The sequence below is a fragment of the Chiloscyllium plagiosum genome, chromosome 6 (genome assembly GCF_004010195.1).
Source record: "Chiloscyllium plagiosum isolate BGI_BamShark_2017 chromosome 6, ASM401019v2, whole genome shotgun sequence".
In the NCBI taxonomy this organism is placed as follows: domain Eukaryota; kingdom Metazoa; phylum Chordata; class Chondrichthyes; order Orectolobiformes; family Hemiscylliidae; genus Chiloscyllium; species Chiloscyllium plagiosum.
Window position 1 is genome coordinate 3,161,986 of NC_057715.1, and position 14,708 is coordinate 3,176,693.

Sequence of the window (14,708 nt, forward strand, 5' to 3'; positions counted from 1 at the left end):
AAAAGAGGAAAAATAACTGGAAGATTTCTAGAAAGAACTCCACCGTGATTCGCCATAAAAGGCAGTTAAAATTCTGGAAATAATCAGCTTGGCTGCAGTTAAAAATAATAGCAGTGAGCTATTGGAAACGGAGGATGCTTTAAGCCATTGTTGCAGGGAGGCCTCTGTTGGAGCTGTGAAATACAGAGTTGAGAGATTGATAAAGAAATTGAAAGGTCAGTTAGCCAAATTCTAACGACCAGTCCCCCATGTAATCTTGTACTTTGCAGTTTTGCTGAAACACTTGAGATAGAGAGATCAGAGTGAGTTAAGGAGAGTGATGATGTTCTTTTTCAGTTTGTCCCAGGAAAAGTGAATAAACCTTGAAGAATTCAGAAGGCAAGTGAACTCTTGTGAGAAGGTAAACAGAGAACTGAGTTTATAAGCATAAATCTTTATAAGCTACATTGTTAACTAATGCTGATTGCTCAGTTTACTTTTTTTGGTGAGCAGGAAAGTTTGTTTTTGTTTAAAAATGTGAAATTTTGTGATGTTATTCTATCAAATAATTGCAGGATCTCAGATTTCTTCTGCAAATGTTAACGGTCCCTGATAATGACCATAATTACATTTGCATTCAAATCCTTTTATATGGCATTGGTCTCTTGTTAGATTTTTCCAAGATGGATACCCAAGTTTATTTATGTATTACAAAGGTAAGTTTATGATGTTGCCAAACCAACAGGACATCTATATGCTGCCTGAACTGCTGTGCTCTTCCAGCACCACTAATCCAGAATCTACAGTCATTGTTTTTACCTCTATCTATTAAACAAAACCATGTTACTAAAAGGCATTCAATAAGTCATAAAATAGTTTGGCAGTTGATCAGTTATTTAAGTTTACACAGCTTCAATGACATGCCTTATTCATTTCATTTGCTCTTTAAAGCTTGGGAAACTAATTATTCGGTTCTACTGATTGAAGTTTTGCGCTATTCTGTTGGCACAATGAATCAGCAAATGCATACGGTTGATCCTCGTCTTCTGTAATATAATCAGTTATAATCTCATTTCTTGTGAGATATGGGTTTATTCACCAATTTAGATCAAACAATGTAACATCTAGTTGTCATCAATATACGTTAATGGGCTCAGAAAGTGTAGAATTTAATTTTTTTCAAGTAGGCATTTTAAACTGTTAGTTTACAGCAAAGACAGTGATGCCATTATGACATCTAATCACAATGCCAGCAGCTTTCTTCAGCTGAGACACTTGCAAGAAGAATACAATTTTGTCAAATCTACTAAACAAGGAATTCAATTTGTTGGCAACCAGATATCTGTTTTTGACAGTTAAGTACCTTGTATTACTCATTGGAACCACACACCTGTAATCACAGAGAGGTGTCCTTTGGTAAAGGCATCCATGGATTTAATGAATGCAAAAGCATTTATCGGTGATGTTAGTAATCTCTTTAATTTTTTTGTCCTCATTTTTCCAGATAGATCACATTAAAACACAGCCATTTAACAATTGCAGTTGAGTTATTCCATACAACATATGCTGTTCTCACCAGTTGCCCAGTGTAGCTCTGAGCCCTATGGGATGGCAGGGACTGATAAATGTAGAACATCGGCTGAAGGACCAAGGGGGGATGGGAAAGTCAGGACCTCAATCAGGACTCATTCAATTACACTTCAAGTCAACAAACCTTGATAGCAAAAATCCCTCCTGAATACTGCTCTGATTAATGTTGCTTGATGCCAAAATAATGTAATTAGACAATAATGAGTGGGTGTATATTATGTTGGCTATCAGCACTAGTTGTTGACCTCGATGACTTCGACTCAAATGAGAAAACAAATATCCTGAAAGTATAGCTTAATGAGGCTGTGCAAATACCTCATTGCTATTCAGCATTACTTCTTTTGTTTTGTTGTTAATTAAAATGTTGAGGTTATGTTTTTATTATGTTGATGTGGACTTAATGAAAAATACTTTGCAGAAACTGGACAGTTATGTTACTCAGTAACGAAGAGACAGCAAAGTGACTAAATAGCATCACCGATGAGTTTTCAGCCCAAGTTGCTTTTCTTAATTTCCAGCTCTGTGCAAGCAATTACAAAACCTAGGTGCTTTTCCTCTTTAGCTATCAAGTTGAGTTAACCTGACATTGGTCAATTCTACATAAACTGCAGCGCACACAAAAAAAATCTACAATATAGAATCATTTCAAAATATGGAGACAATTCCAAGATATTACTGACAAATACACAATTGTAAGTCAGTCACCATACTTTGAAATGGTTGATATACTTGAAGGGTTACTTTGAAGCATACACTACTGGCTTGTTAAACAGAATCTGCTTGTGTACACTGCTTCCCACATTCCAAAGGGAAAAAGGGGAAAATTGTGAAATTAAACTCATAGAGTTCGACAGCTACTAAGGCAACATTTGCCAAATACAATATAAGCCCAAATATTTTGCAACACAACTATATATTAATTTAATAAAATACACAATATAGCTCTTAGTACAATTAACAAGTTTGGCTCATATGCACTGATATTGCAATAAATCAATTAAAAAGCTAGATTCAGTGTAAACACTCCATGATTCTTACATTTGCACATCAATATGTTTTGCTTTGCTAGTACGTAATAGGTATTCCCCTTAACGAGTCATTTTAGTGTCCATCTACAAATATGGAACAGTACTTCTTCATCTGGGACACAATATATTTTACTATTGAACAATAATATGGTGACGACATTTTGATGACTAAAATGGAGAGGAGGAATTTAAACAACTGGACACTAAAATGTCACTCTTTGGTAGGACAGCTTAGAGAATAACCAGAAGAACCATTTTGTAGTTTTGTATTAGGTTTGAGAACATGGGGCAAATGTTGTGTTTGTAGAACCCATTTTGGAGAAATATTTTCAAGTGGGTTTGTACAAAATATCAAGATGTACATCATTGCAATATGATCCAGAATGAAATATTCTATGGGACGACAATCAATGAGGCAATGTTTACTGCAGATAAACCTAATTCATAAGGACATCTACATCAGCTGACAATAACTGTACACTCGGAATTAAAGATTTGTAATGTTTACCAGAAAGCTGATATCTTATTTCTTATCAATTTTGCCCTGCATTGTTCTCTGTTAACCTTTTTTTTAATATGCAGAGCTGTATTCACTGGTCAGCTTGACAGCACCTACACTTTTCATTTCTTTATCTCAGGGAGGGCATATTTTAAGATTGTCAATTCAGCAAATGAAACATAGCAACTTTTCACAACTATTCTGGTGAAAATACCAGTATTTTCTGTTTCCTTAGACACAAAAAAAACGTGCACAAATGGACACTTTGAATTCTAACTCACAGACATTAACCAGAATCACCTTTCCTTGTATTCTGCCATTGGTGCTTCATCACCTGAAAAAAAAACGCTGTCTTGAAACTTTTGAGCAATTCTTCCTTTAGAAGAAAGGTAGTCAACTGTCACAAATAAGTGTTCACTTTCTCACAGTTGAAGGGTCACTCCCTCGACAATCTTGTAAAAGCTTGTCAATTTCTCGAACCACTTGTTCGGCGTCTACGCCTTCTCGAGCGAGGTCCCGGCTTGTGGGTTCATACTGGTCCAAGACAGTGTCCACTTCATTGAACTCCCGGCCGGCTCTGGAGTGCACATCTGCAAAGACTGTTGCCACCGCTTCGGGTGTAATGAAGTGGCTATCGCGCTGTTTGTCAGGTGATGGGTAGTGGGTATCAGATGGTAGATATTGGGCGGTTGAATCTGTTGATGGGTCAGCCACTTTCTGCTTCACCTCAAATGCACCCATAGGTCGTTTACTTGAGCTGTTACTGCCTGCAACTGAAGTCTTGTCTGGACTGCTTGCAGCTGATGAGACCTCTTGCAAGAGAGGACTTAGAGCGCGCTTAGCTTTTAAATAAGGTTTAACGTTTGCAACAAGAATGGTGTGCTCTCGTTTGTCCTTCCCAAAAGTACAGAAAGTTTTTTTCCCAGCAGGAGCTGTGCTTTCTGGAGTTTCAGATTCAACTGTGGTCTCCACTGCTGGCACAAACAGATTCCGGCGATAATCTGAACATTCAGCTTGGTTGGAGACAGGGAACTGAGGCATCCAACATTTATCGGAATGACCCAAGACACGACATTCATCTGTACAGTTGACGCAGTCCTCCTTCTCTGTAAGAAAAACAAATAAAATCTATTATCCCTAAGAAAGCAAATCATTTTAGTTAGTGCAACATTCATATTAAAGCGATTTAATCAGTTATTCTAGATTGCCAAAATCAGAACGTGTCAGCATGGGGGACAAGTGTCACCTCAAGCAGTCAGATCCTAAAAGCCAAAATAATTCAGACATAAATGATTTCAATTAACAGGAGATGATGTTTTTCTTAATAATTTCAGATAGTCTCTACAATCAACATATACCTCATTTGCAACATGAATCTTGGCTGAGAAAAAGGTCAATTTAAATGGCACGTTATGAATACAACTATGTAAATGCATCAAAATTATCCTCAAATGTGTAAAAATATGTGAAAATAACTCCTAGAATAACATCACTTTACAACATTCTTTCTATAATTAAAAATACTGAAACAAAGCAAGTTTTGAAATTCACTGGAGACCACATGCTGATTATAATAAATTTTGGCGAAATGTTAGTTTCGTTGAGTTTTATGAGGGCGTCTCTCTACGAGGCCGAGAGAGTTTTCAGGTTGCATCTGATCAAACTCACCTCATTGACTATCTGAAGAAGGGTCACCAGACCTGAAATGTTAACTTTGATTTCTTTTCACAGATGCTGCCAGATCTGATGAGCTTTTCCAGCAATTTTTGTTTTTGTTTCTGATTCACAAGATCTGCAAGTTTTCATTAACTTTTACTCTGCCACCTTGGGAGACCTCACATTTATTTCTAACATTTACTCTCTTTTCTCCCCCAGTGTAAGTGCCCTTACCCTCTGATACCTCACCATCACTCTATTACCCTCACTCCACCTCCCAGCAAAGCTCACGCTCTAACACTGCAACACCTTTCCTCTTTGCTCATTTCTGCTCCAGCACCCCACCCCATTCTGCCCCAGACGCTACTATCCCTTCATGCTTACTGTGCTCTGCCTAGTCACTTGTTTGGGACCTCTATCCACCTGCATTGAAAACTAACAGTGCGCCACCAACATCATCGCCCATAATACTGTCTCTCTCAGTTCAGGAATGACGCTGACTGCTCACTATGAAGAGAGGATCCTGACTCTGATCCAGGAGCAGTTGAGTGACTGAGTTCATGCCCCTGAACTGGTAGCAGAGGCTGCCTTTCACTCACTGACCAAAAGCTACCTCCCTTTAGATGATGGTTGACAACCACGACAACTTTCCTGGCTTTGTGTCTGTGGTAAATCACAAAGCAACAGCACTGGGAGCCGTGTATCCCTGGTTGAACCGTGAACTACCAAGATGCAAGGTAAGGCAATACAAGGCAGGGATACTGTGAGCATCCAGATAGACTCAAAGTGAGTGAGCATTAGGAGAGCAAGCAAATAGCTCGGAGTTGGAACCTGGTCCAGACCACAAGCTGGATGTTGGCGCTTTAGTACAAAGTGTCTTTGCTGCAGCATGACATTGATAGCTACTAGTGCTTTCTGAGGTGCACCACTGAAGAGCAGAGTTGTCCTGTCAGTGCATCAGCTGCATGTACCCTGATGCCTGGTGTCCAAGATGGAGGGCCTTTGAAGTAAGTCAGGAGCTGAAGTCACCAGTTACCCATTTTAACACCCATGTTGGAAATTCTGGGTGTCAAGTTTGTTCATAGCAAGTGTATTGATGAAGTGAGATGAGATATGCAGTTAATAAGGTGGCAAACAAGTAGCAATCCTCCTGAATGAGCAACACGTTACTGCCTAATGAGAATCTTGCCTCACTGCCCAGGGTTTAGTTAAAAGATGCAGCGAGTTGTTCCCGATGTCAAGTCAGACCACACCGGTTTCTTGTGTGATTCTGTCACATTTCTCACCATAACCCACTTGGTTCAGCTCCATGACCATATTTTCATTTCACTTACTCATATAAGGAAAAAGAATATTTTGGTTGCAATCTTATTTTGAAGAAGCCGTTGCTTAAAATATTCCCTACACTTTGCTTGGCTGAATAATAATAGCTGGATTTTATCATCATTATTATAAAAATACAGGTTAAAGTATTTTTTTCAACTTCTAAAAGAACAGGCAAGGAGCTTTTCAGAATTAAAAGAAAATATTTTTCACATCCACCAGATGTCTGAGGAGATACATATGTTGTAGTGTAGGAGACACAGCAACTAATTTTTAGATAGAAAACCACATACAGCTATGTGGCAATGACCAGTTAATATTGTAAATTAGATTCCCTACAGTGTGGAAACAGGCCCTTCAGCCCAACAAGTCCACACTTGCCCTCCGAAGAGTAACCCACCCAGACGCATTCACCTACTCTCTACTAATGCACCTATCACAATGGGGCAATTTAGCATGGTCAATTCACCTTACCCGCACATCTTTGGATTGTGGGAGGAAACCAGAGCACCCAGAGGAAACCCATGCAGACACGGGGAGAACGTGCAAACTCCACGTAGACAGTCGCCCGAGGCTGGAATTGAACCTGGGTCCCTGGCACTGCGAGGCAGCAGTGCTAACTACTGAGCCTCTGTGCCACCCACAAATGTTTGCTTTCTCTTAATATTTTGAATGCAATAATACATTAACGGGTATAGTTTAAGAAAGTACCCGTTCCCTGACCAGGAATCGAACACAGGCCGCAGTGGTGAAAGCGCTGAATCCTAACCACTAGGCCACCAGGGAAACTAAATTTTATATGATTCTGATTGAAGAATAAACATAGGCCAGGAGAACACACCCACTTTTCTCTAGAATACTGTCATGGGGTCTTTCAAATTCACCAAAAGACAGCATCTTTCACTCAGTGCTCCTCCAGGACTTGCACTAAAGAGTCAGCCTTAATTTTGGGCTTAAACTCTGCAATGAGAATTGAACCCAAAAGCTATTTTTTCACTTGATTTTTTAAAATGGGATGGCCAACATTTGTTGCCAATTGCTGAATGCAGAGATATAGTAATTGAGATGTACAGCACAGAAACAGACCCTTCGGTCCAACTCGTCCATGCATACCAGATATCCCAAACCAATTTAGTCCCACCTGCCAGCACCCGGCCCATATCCCTCTAAACCCTTCCTATTCATATACCCATCCAGATGCCTGTTAAATGTTGCAATTGTACTAGCCTCCACCACTTCCTCTGGCAGCTCATTCCATACACGTACCACCCTCTGCGTGAAAAAGTTGCCCCTTAGGTCTCATTTATATCTTTCCCCTCTCACCCTAAACCAATGCCCTCTACTTCTGGACTCCCCCATCCCAGGGAAAAGACTTTGTCTATTTATCCTATCCATGCCCTTCATGATTTTATAAACCTCTATAAAGTCACCCCTCAGCCTCCGACGCTCCAAGGAAAACAGCCCTAGCCTGTTCAACCTCTCAAATCCTCCAACCCTGGCAACATCCTTGTAAATCTTTTCTGAACCCTTGCAAGTTTCACAATATCTTTCCGATAGGAAGACCAGAATTGCACGCAATATTCCAACAGTGGCCTAACCAATGTCCTGTACAGACGCAACATGATCTCCCAACTCCTGTACTCAATACTCTGACCAATAAAGGAAAGCATACCAAATGCCTTCTTCACTATCCTATATACCTGCGACTCCACTTTCAAGGAGCTATGAACCTGCATTTCAAGGCCTCTTTGTTTAGCAACATTCCCTAGGACCTTACCATTAAGTCTATAAATCCTGCTAAGATTTGCTTTCCCAAAATGCAGCACCTCACATTTATCCAAAATAAACTCCATCTGCTACTTCTGAGCCCATTGGCTCATTTGATCAAGATCCTGTTGTAATCCGAGGTAACCTTCTTCACTGTCCACTACATCTACAATTTTGGTGTCATCTGCAAACGTACTAACTATACCTCTTATGCTCACATCCAAATCATTTATATGAATGATGAAAAGTAGTGGACTCAGCACCGATCCTTGTGGCACTCCACTAGTCACAGGCCTCTAGTCTGAAAAACAACCCTCCACCACCATCGTGTTTCTACCTTGAGCCAGTTCTGTATCCAAATGGCTAGTTCCCCCTGTATTCCATGAGATCTAACCTTGCTAACCAGTCTCCCATGGGGAACCTTGTCGAACGCCTTACTGAAGTCCATATAGTTCACATGTACCGCTCTGCCCTCATCAATCCTCTTTGTTACTTCTTCAAAAAACTCAATCAAGTTTGTGAGACTTGATTTCCCACGCACAAAGCTATGCTGACTATCCCTAATCAGTCTTTGTAATGAATGCCTTACCATATCATTTCAGAGGGTAGTTGTGAGTCAATCACGTTGCTGTTGGTCTGGAATTATATGCAGGTCAGAATAGGTAAGGACAGCAGATTTTCTTCAGTGAGGGACACTTGTGAACTGGATGTGTTTTTACAGAGTTACCATTAATATTTTATACTTCATATTTATTCACTGAATTCAAATTCCACCAGCTGAGGTGGAATTTGTTCAAAATGGTCTGAAACTTACCAACAGCCTAGGATTAGAGATACTAGTGACAGCATCTCCCCATTTCATTAAGGTTGAAACTTTAAGAATCATTCCCTTAAAACTGTCAGGGGAAAATGATTCATTTCACCTTGATGTTCTTATGAAACTCAATTTTCATAAGAATTTGTTTTCATTTCTATAACACCTGACCTTATTAAAGGATTGGACACTCTGGAGGCAGGAAACATGTTTCCGTAGATGGGTGAGTCCCAAACCAGAGGACACAGCTTAAAAATAAGGGGTAGGCCATTTAGGACAGAGATGAGGAGAAACTTCTTCACCCAGGGAGTGGTGGGTGTGTGGAATGCTCTGCCCCAGAAGGCAGTGGAGGCCCAGTCTCTGGATTCGTTTAAGAAAGAGTTGGATAGAGCTCTCAAGGATAGTGGAATCAAGGGTTATGGAGATAAGGCAGTCCAAAGATGTGCAGGTCAGGTGAATTGGCCATGTGAAATTGCCCGTAGTGTTAGGTAAGGGGTAAATGTAGGGGTATGGGTGGGTTGCGCTTCGGCGGGTCGGTGTGGACTTGCCTGTGTCCACACCGCAAGTTAACTCTTCACTTTAATTAGAGTCATAGAGATGTACAGCACAGAAACAGATCTTTCAGTCCAACTCACCCATGCCGACCAGCTATCCTAACCTAATCTATCCCATTTGCTAGCACTTGGCCCATATCCCTCTAAACCCTTCCGAATCACACAGCCCTCTGTGTGAAAATGTTGCCCCTTAAGTCCCTTTTATATCTTTCCCCTCTCACCCTAAATCTGTGCCCTCTAGTTCTGGACTCCCCCACCCCAGGGAAAAGACCTTGTCTATTTATCTTATCCATGCCCCTCATGATTTTATAAGGTCACCCCTCAGCCTCCAATACTCCAAGGAAAACAGCCCCAGCCTATTCAGCCTCTCCCTATAGCTCAAACACTCCAACCCTGGCAACATCCTTGTAAATATTTTCTGAACCTTTCAAGTTTCACAACATCCTTCCAATAGGAACGAGACCAGAATTGCACGCAATACTCTAAAATTGGGCTAATCAATATCCTGTACAGCCACAACATCAACTCCCAACTCCCGTACTCAATGCTCTGACCAATAAAGGCAAGCACACCAAACGCCTTCTTCACTATCCTATCTGCCTGCGACTCTACTTTCAAGGAGCTGTACTCCAAGATCTTTGTTCAGCAACACTCCCCAGGTCCTTACCATTAAGAGTATAAGTCCTGCTCTGATTTGCTTTTCTAAAATGCAATACTTCACATTTATCTAAATGAAACTCCACTACCACTCCTCAGCCCATTGGCCCATCTGATCAAGATCCCATTGTACTCTGAGGTAACCTTAAATTTTGGTGTCATCTGCAAATTTACTAACTGACCACCTTGTTCAGTGTTTTTATATTTATTATGATTTGGAGATGGCAGTGTTGGACTAGGGTGTACAAATTTAAAAATCACACAACACTAGGTTATAGTCCAACAGGTTTAATTGGAAGCACACTAGCTTTCACCTGATGAAGGAGCGTCGCTCCAAAAGCTAGTGTGCTTCCAATTAAACCTGGTGGACTATAACCTGGTGTTGTGTGATTTTTAACTTTATATTTATTGCTAGCTTTCTCTGGTGCTCTAATTTATCCTTCCTCATTTATATTTTGGTCCATCTTTGCCGATTTTTATACTCTATCCAATCTTCTAATCTGTCCATTCAGAATTATATGATTTTTCTTTCAGTTTGATGTTATTCTTTATCATTTCCTATTTACTGGGGTTTTTGGGACTAGCCCATGGAACTTTTCTTATTTGGTGGAAAATACCTTTTCTGCGTATTCTGAAATATCCCCTTAAGTGTCTGCCACTGCATCTCTATGACCTCTCCTTTAACCTAATTTACCAATTCACTTCAGCTAGCTCAATTTGTATAATTGTCCTATTTAAGTAAAAAAAAGTCTTGGACACATTCCACTCTCTCTCAATCTGTCTGCAAAATTCAATCATTTATAACCATTGCTACCTAGAGGCACCCACACTGTGAGATCATTAATTAATCCTATTTCAACATCAGCTCTAACACTGCTGACTCTCTCGTCAGCTCCAGAACATGAAGTCCCATTAAACTATCCTGACATTTTCTTTCTTAGCAACTCACTTAGGCTAAGTTTGCCCATTTGCTTTCTCCAGTTGATACATAGATTAAAATCTCACATGATTATTGCCATACCTTTCTGACAAGCTCACATTATTTCTTATTTTATGAACCATCCTACTGTGTGGTTACTTTTAGGGGGCCCATACACCAATCCTACAATTAACTTTTTGCTTAACAATTTCTCATTTTCATCCATTTTACATTTGTTTTTCTGAATTTAGATGATCTCTCTTTATTGTACTACATCATCAACAGAGCCACCTTTCCAAACGCATGCCATTCGTCAATGTCCTGCACCCTTCAAGATTTGGATCCCAATCCAGGTCAGCCTGCAACAATGTCTCTGTAATGGTTACTCAATAGTACTTATTAATTTCTATGTGTACTCTCAGTTTACCTTATTTTTTCAAATTTTACATGATTTTAGATACAGAGCCTTTAGTTTCATCCTTTTACTCTTTCTTTTAAGTTGTAGTCTTATCTTTTAGTTAACTCTTAGATTCATATTCGCTATTCCTTCCTGTCACAATCTGTTTATCATTTCTTATCTCTCTCATTAACCTTAACTCTGCTGTTTGATTTACCATATCTGTCCAAATTTGATCTCTGCCTCACTATTTATTTAGAATCCTCTCTACTTGCTTCATTTTGCAGTTATCGAGAATACTGTTTCCAAAACATAAAAATGTTTGTGGGCGGCACGGTGGCACAGTGGTTAGCACTGCTGCCTCACAGCACCAGAGACCCGGGTTCATTTCCCGCCTCAGGCGACTGACTGTGTGGAGTTTGCACATTCTCCCCGTGTCTGCGTGGGATTCTTCCGGGTGCTCCGGTTTCCTCCCACAGTCCAAAGATGTGCAGGCCAGGCGAAGTGTTAGGTAAGGGGTAAATGTAGGGGTATGGGTGGGTTGCGCTTCGGCGGGTCGGTGTGGACTTGTTGGGCCGAAGGGCCTGTTTCCATACTGTAAAGTAATCTAATCAAAAAAAAAATGCAGACTGTTCCATCAGGACAATACCTCATTGCCCAGTACTGGTGCCAATGCCCCACAGACTGGAACCCATTTTGTTTCACACCAGACTTTGAGCCAAGCATTTCTGTTCTCTTACCTGATTTTTATTATACCAATCTGCATGTGACTCAGATAGTAATGAAGAAATTATGCCCTTTGAGGCTTTATTTCTTAACTTGGCACCTAGCTCCTCACACAGTGACCATGCAGAAACTCCTTCCTTGTTTTGCCTATATTGGTGGTAGATGAACCACAACACACTGAAAGTTCCTCTCCAGCCCTGAGCAGTTGGACTGAATACAGATACCAGTAGGCAACATAGCCACCTGACCCACACTCTTTAATGCAGAGAGCAATGTCAACCTTCCTTACTACATTGTCTCCTAATACCACTATGGTCATTCTTACCTTCCTTTCGAGTGTGTTCTTCTACATGGTGCTATGGTCAGGTCATCCTCTGAAAGCCTCACTCTCAGTAACACATGCTGACAGAACCTCAAATCTGTTGGACTACTGCAAAGGCTGAGGTTCCGGCACTCCTGCTATCTGTGCACCCTTACCTGCCTCACTTGCAGTCACACTCTTCTGGTAGCTGAACACTAACCCAATCAAAGACTTTGCCAAAAAGATGTGACTGCCTCCGTGTGCAAAGAATCCAGGTAATCCCTGAACAATTAGCTGTGGTTTAACCTCCAGATCATAGTCTGAGCTGAAGTTGCTTGAGTTTCAAACAGTTGCCACACATGTTCACTCCTGAAGATCTGGTATCTTGTACCTTACACAACTCTGACATATCACCTGTTTTGTCAACCTTAATGTATTCTAAGGAGTTACTTAATTATTGTATTCAACACTACATCTAGTTATGTTTTTAGATGCTGTCTTAATTTTACTGCTAGTTGCCAAATTATACTGAACCTTAGGAAAAGAATGAATCAAATACTCATCAATTAACCAGCTTCTTCTCCTGTAGCAAACTAAAAATCAATTCCTGGAGATTGAAAATGTTTAAGCAAAATCAAGAGTAACAGAACAACCTTTTCGCTCTCTCCACCGACCCACATTCCCTGAATCACTTAACTCTAGTATACCAGTGTAACGTACACTAGGTTGGTTAGCTTTTTATGCTCTTAACACAAAATACTAACTTACTAACTTTATGAGACAGTGTTAGCTGGTTCTTAATTGAGCTGTTCTTTCACTGGAACATGGGAAAAAGAAACCCATTGTAAGGCTGGCAGAATTTAAACTGTCGGTTTCAGTTTAAGGCCAACTGCAAAAACAAAAATGTAAACTTTCTTACCCAATGACTACACACAATCAGTCTTCTCAGCCTAAATTCTGTTGGCTACAATTTAGATCTAACTCAAGAGGGTGCAGTGCTAAGTCAGTGCTGCACTGTCAGAGATGTATCCTTTGGAATGGAACTTTAAAATGATTCATGAAAGAACCAACTGCACTACATGAAATACAGGGGCACCTTCCCCTGTCCACTCTCTCTCTCTCTCTTAAACCAATGTAACTAAAACTTGGTTTGTAGAATTTGATAGGGCTGGTGTTTTCTACTTATTAACTTTCTACTTTCATTCTACTTGCTGGTGCATTCTACTTTCTATTTATTAAAATAGTTAATAAATTTCAAATTTATTTCACTGGCTGCAAACTGCTTTGGGATTTCCTCAGGTCATGAAAGAAGCTACGTAAATAGAATTCCTTTCTTTTCATAAGTCTTAATATTCATTTGTCTGTCTGAATTTATAAAAATAATATTAATGGCAGTAGGAATTGTGCTTCTGTGTAGGATGGGCGCTTTTGTTCAGTGTAGTTTTTTTTGAAAGTCTTATTTAATTTGCCAAGTGGTGATGCTAAGCAAAGGCCAGATGCTACGCCACTGGAAGGCAAGTAAAAATCTGGGACTGATTTATGCTGGTTGTTTGTGATATGCATTTGGAAATATTTAGCTAGAATGTGTGGCGGTCTCCTGCTCTCTAATCAGCAAAGGAACAGCAGGAGGTGCAAGGTTACAGAAAGAACGGGAAGGTTTCAATAAAAGGAAGATTACAATAATGACTGAAATAGAAATTTGCAGCAGGATGTGTAAAGATTAGAAAACAAGTTATTCACTGTTTTCTCCTGTTATGGATTAGGCCAGACCACTTAAAACCTTCATAAGCAGGCAGCCCAGACCATAACTTAACAATTTGTTTTGGTAAGTGTGCAGTGAAAATTACCCAGATTAAAGTTGACTACCAGGTTAAAAACAGACAAAAATGTATTCACAAGATTATACAATGAAATACAAAGAACAGAATAAAGAACCCCTACAGAACTCAATCTACCTAAACGAGACTTAATTATGCTGTTCCGAATATACACAACAGTTTCAAAAATGGAACACATGCTTACAGGGGAAGTTAGAAAGGCAGAAAGAGAGAGTTTGTTTCCACAAAGCTCTCTGTTGAACTCCCAACCAGTTCTGGACTGAACTAAACTACTCAGCTGGAGAGCTGACCGCTCCCCTTTCATTCCACAGGTCACACTTTGGCCTGAAGTCTCATCTGCTGAAAATGTGTTGCTGGAAAAGCGCAGCAGGTCAGGCAGCATCCAAGGAACAGGAGAATCGACGTTTCAGGCATAAGCCCTTCTTCAGGAATGAGGAAAGTGTGTCCAGCAGGCTAAGATAAAAGGTAGGGAGGAGGGACTTGGGGGAGGGGCGTTGGAAATGCGATAGGTGGAGGGAGGTCAAGGTGAGGGTGATAGGCCGGAGTGGAGGTGGGGGCGGAGAGGTCAGGAAGAAGATTGCAGGTGAGGAAGGCGGGGCTGAGTGCGAGGGATTTGACTGAAACAAGGTGGGGGGAGGAGAAATGAGGAAACTGGAGAAA

The 14,708-nt window shown here is 40.4% G+C and overlaps 1 protein-coding gene across 2 annotated transcripts in view; it reads right to left on the bottom strand.

Annotated features, from left to right (window-relative positions):
- Positions 1-1,051: 1,051 nt before the first annotated feature.
- The window catches only part of LOC122550434 (protocadherin-17-like), a 135,118-nt gene continuing 121,461 nt past the window's right edge, over positions 1,052-14,708 (bottom strand). For both annotated transcript variants that reach the window (XM_043691166.1, XM_043691165.1), the window contains exon 4: positions 1,052-4,202. In XM_043691166.1, coding sequence (XP_043547101.1) covers positions 3,511-4,202 — 692 coding nt within the window. In that variant the 3' untranslated portion in view covers positions 1,052-3,510. The remainder of the gene's footprint in view (positions 4,203-14,708) is intronic.